The 14,659-nt window shown below is 42.8% G+C and overlaps 1 protein-coding gene across 6 annotated transcripts in view; it reads right to left on the bottom strand.

Annotated features, from left to right (window-relative positions):
* phldb1b (pleckstrin homology-like domain, family B, member 1b) overlaps positions 1 to 14,659 on the bottom strand; it is a gene marked incomplete at its 5' end in the record, with an annotated part of 66,731 nt that overhangs the window by 30,257 nt on the left and 21,815 nt on the right. For all 6 annotated transcript variants that reach the window (XR_004948878.1, XM_024257970.1, XM_024257972.1 and 3 more), the window contains 2 exon segments: positions 2,031 to 3,490; positions 13,159 to 13,284. Coding sequence is in view for 5 of the 6 variants with exons in the window: in XM_024257970.1 (XP_024113738.1) it covers positions 2,031 to 3,490; positions 13,159 to 13,284 (1,586 nt within the window).

The following is a 14,659-nucleotide window of genomic DNA, read 5'->3' as shown; positions in this document are numbered from 1 at the left end:
ACCCATCGAGAATCGATCGCAGGACTAAATATCGCGATATATCGCAATATCGATATTTTGGCACACCCCTATTAAAAACATTTTATTTTATTGTCATTAATGGCCCAATGTTATCTTATGTCTAGTACAATTTTTAACAAAATATATTTTTATGGAGAGAAAAATGTTAAAAGTTATTTAAGGTTTAAGTTGATTTATTCTGGAATAATATTCCTGTATTTTTATTATTCATAATTATGTTAAAAAGTTATAGTTTTAAAAAATTGTATTCTACAAGCTTTTTGGCTATTTTGGCATTTACCTGTTTTTTTTAGGATATTTTGAAGTTTAGCTATTTTATCAGCTAAATAGCTGTTTTGGCTAACTTAAGTTTTTCTTCTTTTTTAGGCTACTTTAGAATTTATCTAATATTTTAGCTGCCTATTTAGATGGCTAGCCAGCTTCAGCGTTTCCAGCTAATAACTTTAGCGTTTTCATCAATTAACCTCAGAGTTTTCAGCTATTAACTTCAGTGATTTCAGCTATCAGCTTAAGCGTTTTCAGCTATCAGCTTAAGCGTTTTCAGATATTAATCTCAGCGTTTTCAGCTATCAGATTCAAACATCTGACAATACCTTGGTGTCCTTCAGAGGACAGCACTGAAACGCCTCAGGAGGAACCAGCCTTTTACAACTCCAAATCCGGCGATGAAAACATCTCATTCATTCCCAGCTTAACCTCACTCCATGCACACCTCTTAATATGTAATCAACCATGCATGCAGGCCTCCAATGTTATATTAACCCGATCATCATTAGGTTTGGACTACACCAAACACAGACAAATCTGACAAGTCTGAGAAATAGGTGGTGGGTAGGGAACCCTGGTCCTCGAGAGCCACATTCCTGCATGTTTTCCAATATACCCTGCTCTGGCATGTTCTTATTGGCTAGACACACCTGAACCAGGTAATTGTTTGAGGCCCTACTTGTGACTGATTACCTGGTTCAGGTGTGTCCAGCCAATAAGAACATGCCAGAGCAGGGTATATTGGAAAACATGCAGGAAGGTGGCTAACCATCCCTAAAACCCGCTTTAAGACTAGAGGGGACGTCTCCTTCCAAGCTGTTGCTCCTCGTCTCTGGAACTCCCTCCCACTGCCGTTGCGCCAGATCAACTCCGTTGAGTGTTTTAAATCCCAGGTCAAGACATTTTTATTCAGGAGAGCTTTTAGTTGATCTTAGCCCTTGTTTTATCATGTTTTACTGTATTTTACTGTGTTTTTAGTTGTTTTATTACTGCTTATTGGTTTTATTCCCCTGTGTTTTCTGATTTTATGTTCTTATGTTAAGCACTTTGTGATCTGTTCTGTGAAAAGTGCTATAGAAATAAAGATTCTTCTTCTTCTTCTTCTTCTCGAGGACCAGGGTTCCCTACTCCTGAGTTACAAGCTTTATACAATATCTGATCAGGGATGTAGATCCTCTATATGTGGTTCTAGTGTAGAATTCATATTCTTTGTGGATTAACAATTTTACTTTATCAGGAAACCTCTGTATTCCCTCCGTCCGTTACTACAGGAATGTCATCACCACTCAAAACCAGAAAACAACGGAGACCACGCCTCCTTGACAGCAGATCCAGAGACGGGTATGACAGGTGCAACTTTTGAGGGAAGTTATCAGTGTGAACACACAAAGAGTGAAGGTGTTGAACAGAGGTACTCACGAGTGCACACATTTGCAAGTCACAAAAATCCTCTATAGAATCCTAGCGAACATTTCAATGCGGGCCCAATATAGTGGGACCCAGGTGGGTTTATCTGTGGGTTCCATGGAGGCCCCATCAGTGTTTGCCCACACTGGCTTGAATGGGCACTCAGTGCTCTGGTTCTCTGGACAGTCCACCTGGCGGCTGGTTAGCGTAGGGACCCAGACCACGGAGTCCCCACTTAAGCCAGTGTAGGAAAATACAGGTGGGGCCACCATGGAACCCAAAGGTAAACCATATGAGGCCCACAATGAAATGTCTGCTGGGGTGTGGACACTCACCAGCCTCTCCATCTCCTGCTCTCGGAGCCGTTCCTCGCGCTGCCGGCGGTGGTACTCCAGCAGGTCGTCCTCGTTGTCGCTGATCTCTGTGATACTATTCTTCCTCTCCCTCATTCCGGGGTGGGGTCTACCTAAGGACATTTTGCGGTGTGTCCTGGGGCTAGCAGCAGGGGAGGAGCCAGGCAGCGAGCCGAGGCTGTAAGACAAAGAGTTCCCAAAGGTTTGCTTTTGTAAGCCAGGGCCCCCACCGAACTCTGATTGCATGGAGGTGGGAGATGGACTACGGGTCCAGATCCCTCTGCTGCACGACAGCTCCTCTGAAGTGGATCCGGTCTTGCGCCGAAGCCTTGGACTCTCTGGGATGAGCTTGCCAAGGTTGGAAGGGCTGTCTGGAGTCCTTAGGGCAACAGTTCCTGGAAGAGCCCCCGGGAGAACCGGGACACCCCTCCGGGCCAATGAAGGACTTACTGGTGGAAGCTCCCTCATGCTGCTGCCTCCATTGAGCTCCGTGTTCCTTCGGGCAAAACGAGGACTCTCGAGAGGCTGCATGGAGCGCGGTTGCTGCTGCAACGTAGATCCCTGCAGGACGTGGACGATGGGGTCAAGGGGAGGCTGGAACGCTCTGGTGGATGGGGAAAGCTGCCTGGAGGGGCTGGAAGTGAGGGAGCGGTCAGTAAGAAGTGTCTGGTCTCTGAAGGGACTGGCAGGTCTTTCCTGCAGCACAGTGGTGGTCTTGGTCCTGGAGGGGGATGGACAGGTGGGGAACTTAGGAGTAAGTCTGGGACTGCTTGGCACAACGTTTCTGCTGCTGAGAGACTCATTAGAAGATAAGAGCGCGGTCTGTCGAGGGCTCTCGTCCTGACTCAGCCCTCGGCGGCTAGGCTTGGGGTTTGGCGGAGTCTCTGTTAGGGCTTTCCGTTGGAGTCTGGGGCTTTCCTGAACCTTCTGGCCTATCCCAGCCCCACTGAAGTTTGGCAGTATGGTCCTTGGCTGTGGCACTGGAGGGGACTGGGCGGTGAAGTTGTAGCTGGAGGAGCGTATAGGCACTGGCGGCAGAGAGCTCTGGTCCAGGGGTCCCCCACTAGGAGATGGGCTTGTCAGGCTCCCACTGCTGGCTGCTGATGGGGAGGACAGGGGGGAGAAAGGCGGAGATGCATTCTCGTAGCTAGACCCCACAGACATGGCCCCTGGGCTGGTGGGAGGGGACAGCAGGTACCTACCCCCGCCATTGACCACAGGTGACAGCAGTGAGTGAGAGATGGGATGGGCTTCTGAGGGGCCCTTACCCTCAGCGGCAGAAGGAGGGGGCTCATCCAGGACTAACGAGTCCATGATCTCCTGGAGGTCCCGTTCAATGGAGCTAACAATAGCGCTGTGCTCAGACTGGACTTTGATTCCAGGAGCAGGGGGGGATTGGGCAGGACCAGCCTGGTGATTCCCATTGACCAAACTCTCTGCATCTGGTGAGAGAAGACAGAGTCGTTAGCAATAGGGCTACATAGTACACACAACCTCGCCCCCTGAAGAATTTGAACATGTTTACAAAAGACCTCTAGTGGTGACGACTGTTTAACAGGGATTACTGAGTGGAATTTTTTTTGGGGGGGAAAGATAACTTCATACTTCCAAAGCAACGCAAGGAACAAAATCCCAATTCCAGTCCAGGAAAACGTATTCATGTAGAGGAGAGGAAAACAAACATTTCTGTTTAGATCAGTTGTTTCATAGATGTGTAGAATACATTCTAGGAGTTTTGATAAAGGATTATCATACAGCAAAGATGGTAAAAAAAAACCTAAACCAATTGGGATTCTCAGAGGGTTCATGAACTAACACATTAAAGCATTTGTGTATGTGTTGTTCTAAGCTTTTAGCACTGGAGATGTTGAAACAACACCTAAATAACACAAGATCTTTGATAAACCATAACTCTTAAATCGTTGTCGCCATCAACATGAATCAGCTGATTCCGACACAAAGAATTAACTGATTTACGTTGATTTTTTGTAAGCAAATCACTACTTTAAAGTTTCCTGCAGCACAAGTTGTTTTCTCTAATACAGAATCTACTGGAATTACATTAACTGTGTCAACAGTTGAAGAGTTGCGATAATCAAAAGAATGTCAACACTGTAACTAAAGCTCTGGTGTAAAGTGGATAGTGAAAAAGTGGGTCAAAATCCTTGAAAGCCAAAAATGTAGCCTCAAATTTTACTCTGTGGAACCCTAAAGCTTTTATTGTTGATAATAGAAGTGTAAGAACTCTTCACAGCCAAGCCCTACAGTCCCCAACACAATTTACCACGTTGGATAAATTAAGTCCAGTTCAGTACCACCTCAAGCATGCATCAGTGTACACTGCCAGAGAGCATTTTTTAATCCATACCAATAAAGGACCTTTTAGACCCCTTTAACTTATAAAGGGCTCTAGAATTTCAGGGGTTCTATGCTATTTTTACTAGTATTACTGGTACTTTAAAAAGACTCACTCCCAAGGGACAACTTTGTGTCATCATCAATCATTAAAACATGTTTTTAAAATGTGGGAGGAAGCTGGAATGGCCGCTAAAAAACCCCACCACATTCGCACACATAGAGCAAGAATTTCCACTTAGATCACAGTAAGGATTTCAAATTCTCACTGATCCAACTATTAACTGTATAAGAGAGAACTGGAGAACTACAATAGACTCCTTATTTTCCAAACAGGAAGTACCTCCTGGTTCCAAGAAGCCAAAATCCCTATTGAGAAATAGACAGTTATTTCTCAGTCATTTCATTGGTCAGAATAATCATTCTGATACATTATTTTTAGCACATTCTCTCTAATCCTAATTTTTTTTCCAATATATTTTTTCTTTATCGCAAGTATTCAAGTTATAAACTGACCAATCAGATGCCTCAGTAAAAGCATGTGGCCGCTGGCCCCACCTCCAATGTTTGATTGACAGATTCCCCCAAGCCGCTTGCAGTGGGAGGAGCGAAGACTTCCAACAAGCTAACTCCTAATTGGTGACGTAGTTGTCATAGAAACGTGACTCAGACGGACCTGGACCAATTACTGTTGTCTGGTTCCAAATGGCGGCACCTGCATTGCATAATAATGAAGACTGAATTGGCTTCATTTCGTTGGAGCCGGAGATGAGAACTTTTCTTTGGGTGACATCACGGCAACTCTGTCCATCTCTATTTACAGTCTATGGATGCAGCACTATTATATATCCCTCCATTCTTACCTTTTTCTCTGCAATGTGAAGACTTTACTCACAGTGCAGAGAAGCAATAAAAGAAGCAAGAGGATAAAATGATTTATTTTTCCTCTCTCTAAGCCTTCCTGCTGTGGTTTCAGTCGCCTTCAGTGATGCAAAACCCACATTTTAAAGAGAACAGGTAAACAAGTCGGCAGATTGGCCCAAAGGGCTGATGATCCTGGATATGTGTCCTCAGATCCTTGTTATGGTGAGGCCTGAAAGGGATAATCAAATTTAGACCATCTAGTGGATGATTACCACGGAAACACTGGTAGGTCATGCACCAGCAGCACGGCCCCGAGGCATGCAGGCGGCTTTTATCCACCAGTTTAAATCGTCTTCAAAAGGCAGAGAGACGGACATGTCAGAAAACATCGAAGGGAAAAGAGGGTTTTTTTGTCTCCATGACAACATGATGTCAGTCATGAAGCTGCTGTAATAATGCAAGGGGGCTGGTGAATCGTGCAGCTCTGCACGTGTGGGTGTTTTAGGGTTCAGAAATGCTGGCAGCTTCAGGCAGACTGAACCTGCCCTGATCCTCACATGACGCAGGCCGACAAACGCAAGGGACCCACTGAAAGCTTCTGCAATTATGTCATAGCTTATGTATGGCAAGCAAGAAGGCCCTAAAATAGTCCATTCAAGTGCCAAAATATAAATAAATGAAGACCTGGTAGAAATGGGACCATTAGTGTGTGGGGGGTAAGTGCACATAGAAGTCAAAACTGGAGCAGATCCCAACAATTTGGCACCAAGTAGTGATCATGTTTACTATTGTTAACACTTAATTTTACAGATAATTCATATTTAGTTGGTGTCAATGTCTATCAAAGACATAGTATTACTGATTTCAGCAATGTTGCACTAAAGTGTCTATTATTTCTTGCACCAAATAAGACACAAGTTGTTTATTTTGATTACGTTCTAGCTAAAAAATAAATGATATATTTTCCTAAAAAAATCTTCCGATATCGTGAGCCATGTGTCGTGTATGGCATCTTATGGTGAGGGACCCAGTGATTCCCAGCCCTAGTTAAAAACACACAAAATAGAATTTCCATCTGTGCTGGTCTTTAAGTATATTCTATTCTAAGGATGCAATATTCAAACTTTACCAAAAGCCAAAAAATGTTTAGTCATCAAAAAGTGATCAACATTGTTACATTCTATGGGATCTTCCAAACAACAAATAATGAACTCTCAATTTCCCAATAGATGTCAATGAAGCCCTCTGTTTACATTCTCTCCTGCTCCCTTACTGCTCTTCATAAGCCCAAGCTAACAATAGCATAGCAAAAGATAATTGGTGAACAATATTGGAACCACCCAGTTGTACAGTTCTGATCCAGATTCCAGCTCGGGTGAGGAAAATGAAGACATTAATGGATCTATTTGTCTGCAAGTGGATGCTTCAGAATTGTAGAGGAGAAAGGAGACTTTGACCCGCCCATCGCAATGCTCCGATTTTCACATTCAAACCCCATCACAATTTGAATAAGAAATACGCAGAAATACAGTTTTAATTTCACATTATTTTATAAATGTCCTTCATCATGAGAAAAATGCTACATAAAAAACACATAACCACGATTTTGAAACACACCACATTTACAGCTCAAAGCTGGACTCCTGTTTGTGTTTACATGTGTTGTAACGGATGCTTATTGACCCTTGCGGCTTGCCATACCCAGGGAGTGTTTCTTGGACCCAGCACGCCAGTCACGATTAAAACATCTGCCACTTTAATGGTACAATGCCTTTGAATAATAAACGTTAGTTTGACACGCACGCGCGCCTAAGCCTGTCTGTTGTCCCTCGGAAAATGGATGAAACCGGAGCTCAATTTATTCAAGCCGTTCGCTCCGTCTGTTTGCCTCACAATCGTTAGCAAACAGGATGAGACAGGCTTGACTTCTACTGTGTGTTGAATCTGTGGGTTCGGACCGAACCGTGCATCCCCCAGACCAGAGTCCGGCTTACTCTACAGCAGCAGGTACCCGCGAGGAGCGCTAAAACCGCGGTTGCTTCTACGTGACACTCACGTGGCACTCCTTCCCGGGACCAGGGCGACAGCCCGGCCGAACCGAATCGTGCTAGGTTCGGCCCACACGGCGGGAGAGACTGGAAGATCCAGAGCCAACCTGGTGCTCCAGCCAGGGCTGAGCTCCCGAGCCTTGCCGGTGTCAATCACACGCAAACAAACCCCGCTTCCGCATTGGACCTCCAAAGTAAAGCCAGAAACCCCCGCATACGCGGGCTTATATTCACGCGTCAATTGTATTTGATGACCAACATAATTTATTGTTTCCATTAAAAGCCTGATGAGTGAGGATCCTGCAATAAATCGTGAAAATAACATGGAGCCTCAAGGCGCAGGAACTTTATTTTGAAGGGACAATTGTGTTCCTTGAGTTGTTGCAGGAACTTGATGTATTTCCGGTCAGAGCTGATCGAAGCGTTGACGGAGGAAACGGTGCGTGGGTTATCTTTGTTCCCCGCTTTCAGACTTCAGTTTTTGCGGGTTCTTAATGAGCCTCTGTGGACAATTAACTGTAACAAGCCAAAACACAGAGACTAGACCTGCAGTCTATATAATGGCGTTGAAAAGACAGAAGGGGCATTTAAAATAAATAGGTATTGATTAAAAAAGATTTTAATTGTAAGTAAGGAGTGATAAAATGGATTGGGTTATCTTTTAAAATCAGAGATTATCCGTAGCCTAAGCATTTTATCTGGCCAGATTCATAAACTGCATTGTTTTCTAAGTAAAAATTTGTGGCTTTCAGTTTGTGGTGCTCACGCTTTAGTGAGTACACTTTTTTTTCAAGAAGAATAAGGAAAGAATGAGCAAAAAACTGTGTTTTAGACCGCAAATGGTCACTTTAAAAAATTCCTTAAAGGAGTTTTGAAAATTCATATAAAGATGTTCATTTAGTCAGCAAGGTATGTATAGGTCGACTGAGCGTTAGCATTAGCCGTCTTATGGGAAATTCTATTGAAAGTTAGCATCAAGCTAGTGGAATTTAGCTTTATGTGCTATACCAATCTCTACTTTTATGGATCGATTATTGATCTACTAAGCTTAGATGGACTCAAATCAATTAACAATTATATCAACCCAGCCCTATTAAATAATGTCGTTAAGAGTAAAAACATTTGGAAATGGCCAGAAATATCACAGGAGCTTTCTTTGATCATTTTTGGGGCTACAATAAAAAAATCAAAGGCTTTAAAACTTCAAAGGCAATGCTTCTTCTATATTTTGGATGTTTTGAAAATAAAAACCAGATAATACTAGCTAAACTCCAAAATTGACTAAATTCCCTCAGTAAACTAAATTTGAAGACTTTCTCATTCATTTCCGTTGAGGCATATTCTGCTCAATATTTCAAAAACTAAAAAGTTTCTAAATACCAAAAGTACAAACAGTAATGTCCTGAACAAGCTGAACATTTTGATACCAAGATTGAGTTTTTTCGTGCTGAAAAACGTCCTGAAAGGAGCAGGAGAATCACTATAGTGTGAATGCTTACTAAGCAATCACACAACAAGGAGCCCGAGCAATCATCTCAATACCAACCGCCACCCTCCCAGATCTGATTTAGTCTTTTAGTCTACAAACGCAGAAGGATCTTAAAGTTGAGGAGCTTCATCAGTTGAAGCTGAAGAGTCTTCAGCAGGTGTCAGCAGTCTGAAGCTACCCGTTTTATGCTGACAATCACAGCCTCCTCTAACTTTTGATCAAGACTGGCTGCTCTGTCTGTGCAAAAAAAAAAAAAAACTGTGTGGCTCAGTTCAACTACGGTAAACTACAAAGGCTGAATCCTTCAGATAGTAATACATTGATCTAAAAACAGAATCGAGCATTTTGTCAGTCTCAGATAAAGTAGATTTTAAATGTTTTACTCCCCAACAGCAGATGGCAGCATGGTTTTGTTTGGGCTAGCAGATACTAATGTGGCAAATCCTTTACAGTCAGTGGCTACTTACTTCTGCTTTTTTGTTGCTTTTTAAAAACATTAAACTAAAATATAAGAGATTATAGAAAGTTTTATAAACGTTAGTGAGGATTTTTTCATCATACTTACATAAACAAATGCATCAATGTATAGTCATCTCTAATTCCAGACTGTAAACTTTACATTTTTCCCTCAGTTTTTGTCCAACCAAAGGCGCTAACATTTTTAACATTTAAAACAGTCTGCAACCAGTGGCTCCAGAGCCACTTGTGGGTCTTTAACCCTCAACTGTGGCTCTCTGGTTAAAAAGTTGTTGTTTTTTTAAAAGCAGCTGTAAAGTAAAAATTAGATTTTGAATCAATTGGAATCGATTTAACTTAATAGATCAATAATCAGTTCATAAAAATATATATCAATTTAGCACATTAAGCTAACGTCCGATAGCTTGATGCTAATTAATGGAATAAGAACGACAAATGCTAACACTCGAACAACCTAAACATACATTTCTGACTAAATTAAAATCTTTATAAACTCACAGGCATTAATTTTACAAACTCTCTTAAGAAAGTATTTTTTGAAGTAACTATTTGTGGCACACTTTTTTCTTCATTCTGCCTTCTTCTTCTGGAATAAGGTGTACTGCTCTAGTGCGATCTCCACCTAGTGTCCAAACTGAAACGTCCTCCAGGAGAAGCAGAACAATGTTTCCAATGTTAATGATCTGAACATTTTAGTTAGAACTTCTCCTTTAGAGAATCCATGTAACACTGGATGATATTAACAATCTCATTATTTCACTGATACATTTACAGTATGTGAACTGGGTCAGATTAATGTAAATATATTCAAGTTAAATAATAGATTTTAATGTATTTCTAGACAAATGTGTATAAATGTGTAAATTCAAAATTGAGTTGAATTGAAAGGATTGACAGAATAAAAAAAAAAGATCAGAATCGAATCCATCCAGGGTCTTGTGTATTGAATTGAATTGTTTCTGAAAATATTACCAATACCCAGCCCTAGTAAAAAGTAAGTAGTAAAGTAAACAAAAAAAAAGGAAAGTGGCGAGGCTCCTGACCATGGTAGTAGCAATGCTAGTTCAGCTTTGAGTCGGATTGAAACAGAGATTATTTGCAAAATGTTAAATTTGCTAAAAGAACTATGAAAGAGCACTAACGTTGACCTACATTTTTAGCTTAAGAAAGTCTCTAATACATGTCAATTTTGCACAAATATTTAGTGTGTCGCATGAATATGAGCTAAACTCAAAATTAGCCGAAAAAACCTCAGTAGATGCTAAATTAGCTAAAAAAAAAAAAGCTAGCTTGTTGCTGAAATACTAGCTAAACTCCAAAATATCATATAATTCATCAGTAAACTAAATTAGTCAAAAACTAAAATTTTAGCTAAACTAGAAATTTTTTGAAAATTACAATAAAAGATGAAAACATAGCCCATAAATATATTTAAAGGCTTGTTGCTAATCTACTCGAAATTTGAAGACTTTCTCATTCATTTCCTATGTAGCACATTTCGCTAAATATGACAAAAACTAAAGTTTATGAATTCAACAAATTCAATCAGTAATGTCCTGAACGAGCTGAACGTGTGATTGAGTTTTTACATGCCAAAAAAAGGAGCAGGAGAATCACTATAGTGTGGATGCTTACTAAGCAATCACACTATAGTGACACTCATAACTTTGTCCAACTTTACTACACTCTAACTGAATATAATATAAAGTGACAAGTAATCGACTATTAAATTAGCCGTTGACTAGGTGATTAGTCGACTAATCGTGGCAGCCCTAATCGAGTGTCATGGTTCCTGCATGAGGAGTAGTCACTCTCTAAGTATTTGTAACAGTATTTTCTTCATGAATCACTCACTGATGTGCAGACGCTACACCACAAAGACGCTTTGTCTGCTCTTGAGCTCCAGCAGCTGCTGCCCTGTTTTTGAAAGGAAAACTTAAGAGTCACATTTTTTGGGGGAAAAAAAAATATTTCCAAGCCTAAAGTAACAAAATGTAATGAATTAATGTCTGATTGGGAGTTGCCACAGACGCACTCCTAAACCCTGAATCCTTCTTAAAGATGCAGGATTGTAGTAAAGGGTGACTTGATTCAGGGGACTGCAGCCTGCAGCTCCACAGCCACATGTGGCTCTTTAACCCCTCCATTGTGGCTCTCTGATAAACTAAGTTTTAACACCTGATGCGTTGTCAGTGACACTTAAACACAAACTCTTTAACTTACTGTAACTTTTCAACCGTTAACATGATAATTCTGCTTCTGATATATCGCGTTGACGGTTGAAAAGTTACAGTAAATGAAAGAACATAAGCACGGGAGCTCCAGGGTTAAAGGGTGAAACTTTATTCAACTCATTCACAAACAATCGGAGGACATCACTCTGTGAGGCTCCTGACTACAGTACCCATAATGCCGTTCGAGTTTAAAATTTAAACTAAAATATTTTGACAGATTTTTAGGAGCCGTTTACCACAAAAAAGTAATTGTAGATCAGTAAACATAACCAGAACTTATACTTATGAACATTGGGGCCCAAATTGGGGCCCACGTCCCACCAAAACAGAAACTTGGGTTAGACAAAACAGCTAGCATGTACCTGAAAAAATAGCTAAACCTCAAAACATCCTAAAACACAGAAAAAACAATCCTAAATTGGCCAAAACAGCTACTGCGTAAATATGAGCTTAATTTCAAAACAGCCAAAAAAAACTTCAAAAAAAGCCAAAATTAGCCTAAACAGCTAGCATGTAGCTGAAATATTAGCTAAACTCCAAAACAGCCTAAAAAACTCTTAGTAAATGCCAAAATAGTCCAAAAAGCTAGCAGTATGCTAATTCTTGAAACTTTAAAAGCGTAACTTTTTAACATAATTATGTATAATAAAAAATCAGGAATATTATTCCAGAATAAATCAACTTGAATCTTAAATAAATTTCAAATTATACAAGTTAGAAATAAGCACCAGATAACATCTGGCCGTTACTAACAATAAAATAAGATGATCTGGAGGGCCGGATCCGACTTTGACACATGCTCTAAGTGTTAAATGTTGCAGAGCCCTGACTCAAATCCTGAAGAAAAGGTGTTTTTGTGCTCACGGTTGCCAGGTCTGCGAGCATTTCTGCTCACATGGTTCGTAGTTTCTTCATGTGTTCGAGTCTCAGCCTCTACGGTGGTTCAGACTGGACTAGAGTGGACTTAATCCCCTTTCCAGCTCTGGGTCAGGAGTTCACATGCAGATAACAAACTCCACTTTCAGGTCTCAGACTGAAATACACCCAGGCTTATCTTGGGAGGAGTGGAGGTTCTCTTCATCTCAAGGCGCTGCAGGAATGCATAATTGCTACGTTTCCAAACAACGGAAGGCTTTCATTACAGCTGGCTCAGGAAGTAGCAGTGCGCCGTGCGCTATACTTATCCCTGCTGGCACTGGAAGCGTTACCGTTTAAATAACTGCACTCCAGGACGGTCCCCTGGTGGTGGGGTCGGCCAAGAAGAAGCTCCTGCCAGCAGAAAAGCTCGCAGCGGGAGCAGCTGGGGAGTTTGCCCGGAGACAGGCAGGAATGAGACGCTCGTAAAAGCGCCCAGGTCTCAGCTGGACTCCTTTCAGGCTCGGCACTCCCAGCATTCACCAGGAGGCTGGTGTTTACGTTTAAAGCGACCCAGGATGGATCCATGTTTGGGCTCGGCAGAGGAAACGCTGATTAAAGCAGATGAAAGGTGGTCTGAGAGCCGCTTTACGAGCTCCAGTCGTGTTCATCATCAGTAATAGGCTGGAGCCTTTCCAGCTGCTCCTCTCCCTCCTCCACCTGTAAAATAACTGCCCCCTCCCTTCCTGCTCTGCAGCAGTCGCAGCATTCATTCACACCATTCTTACCTGCACACAGACCAAAGCCCTCCCTGGAGACGGCTCCTCCCTGCGGCATCATGCTCTTCATCCTGAAGGCTTCCTCAGGATGGTTGAAGCGAAAGAAGGCGGACTGACCCAAACACAGCATGCAGCCTGGAAAGAAGCAAGCAAATATGTTAGGGGGGGGTCCCAACAGAGTCCACCACGAGGGAGTTCTTCTCATGCTGCGGTCTGAGCATGCTCAGTGTGTCAGAAGAATCAAAACCAGCTTCAGGAAAGGACAGCAACCACCATGATGTCAGCTTGTTAGAGAAGTTTCTGGACTCCTTAACCATGTTCACACATTTGATATGGTCAATAGTGAAATAGCGAGGCGGACCAGTTCCAGCAGCTGTTCTCTTCCCTGAGGCGAGCTTTGACCAGAACATGATTAAAAAGGTCGGGAAGAAGAAAAGCAGCCATCTTGCTGATCTTCTGTCTTATGCTAATAAGCTGCTGCAGCTCCTCACTGCACTTAACGTTAGAGATGTAACGATTCAGTCAGAATCAGCTTTATTGGCCAGTACAGGATATATACAGAGAATTTGGTTCCAGTGACCTGTGCTCCTATGCAAAAAGGTCAAGAGTTCATCAGAGGGACGGCTCGAGGGAAGGAGCTGTCTTTGTGGCGAGTGGTGCACAAAGTCCTGAACCTCCGTCCTGAGGGGAGGAGACTGAAACGACTGTGACCTGGATGCGAAGGGTCTGTCGAGATTCTTCCAGCTCTTCCTGACCCTGGACCGGTACAGGTCCTGAATGGAGGGAAGGTCGGAGCCAATAATCCTCTCAACAGACCTGATGGTTCTCTGCAGTCTGTCCCTGTCGGGTCTGGTTGCAGATCTGAACCAGACTGTGATGGATGTGGTCAGGACAGACTGGATTATTGCTGTGTAGAAGTTAATCAGCAGCTCCTGAGGCAGGTTGAACTTCTTCAGTTGCTGTAAGAAGTACAGCCTCTACTGAACCTTCTTCCGGAGTGTGTTGATGTGTTGGGTCCATTTAAGGTCCCGTTAAGGTCCCCTAGGAACCTGCAGGAGTCTGTTGGGGGGACTGATCTGCTGAGAATTATGAGTGGAGGGTTCTTCCTGAAGTCCACTGTCATCTCCACAGTCTTTAGTGGGTTCAGCTCCAGATGGTTCTGGCTGCACCAGACAGCCAGCCGCTCCACTTCTCCTCTGTATGCGGACTCATCACCATCCCGGATGAGTCCGATGACTGTGGTGTCGTCCGCAAACTTTAGAAGCTTCACTGAGGGGGCTCCTGAGGCACAGTCGTTGGTGTAGAGCGAGAAGAGACGTGGGGAGAGAACACACCCCTGGGGGGCGCCAGTGTTCAGAGTTCGGGTGCTGGATGTGATGCGACCCAGCTTCACCTGCTGCCTCCTGTCAGTCAGGAGGCTGGTGATCCACTGACAGGTGGAGGGAGGCACAGTGAGCTGGGTCAGTTTGAGATGAAGGAGCTCAGGGACGATGGTATTGAAGGCGGAGCT

The sequence above is a fragment of the Oryzias melastigma genome, linkage group LG13 (assembly GCF_002922805.2).
Source record: "Oryzias melastigma strain HK-1 linkage group LG13, ASM292280v2, whole genome shotgun sequence".
Classification (NCBI taxonomy): Eukaryota; Metazoa; Chordata; class Actinopteri; order Beloniformes; family Adrianichthyidae; genus Oryzias; species Oryzias melastigma.
Note: the sequence above shows the minus strand (reverse complement) of the source record. Positions and strands in the feature narration are given on the sequence as shown.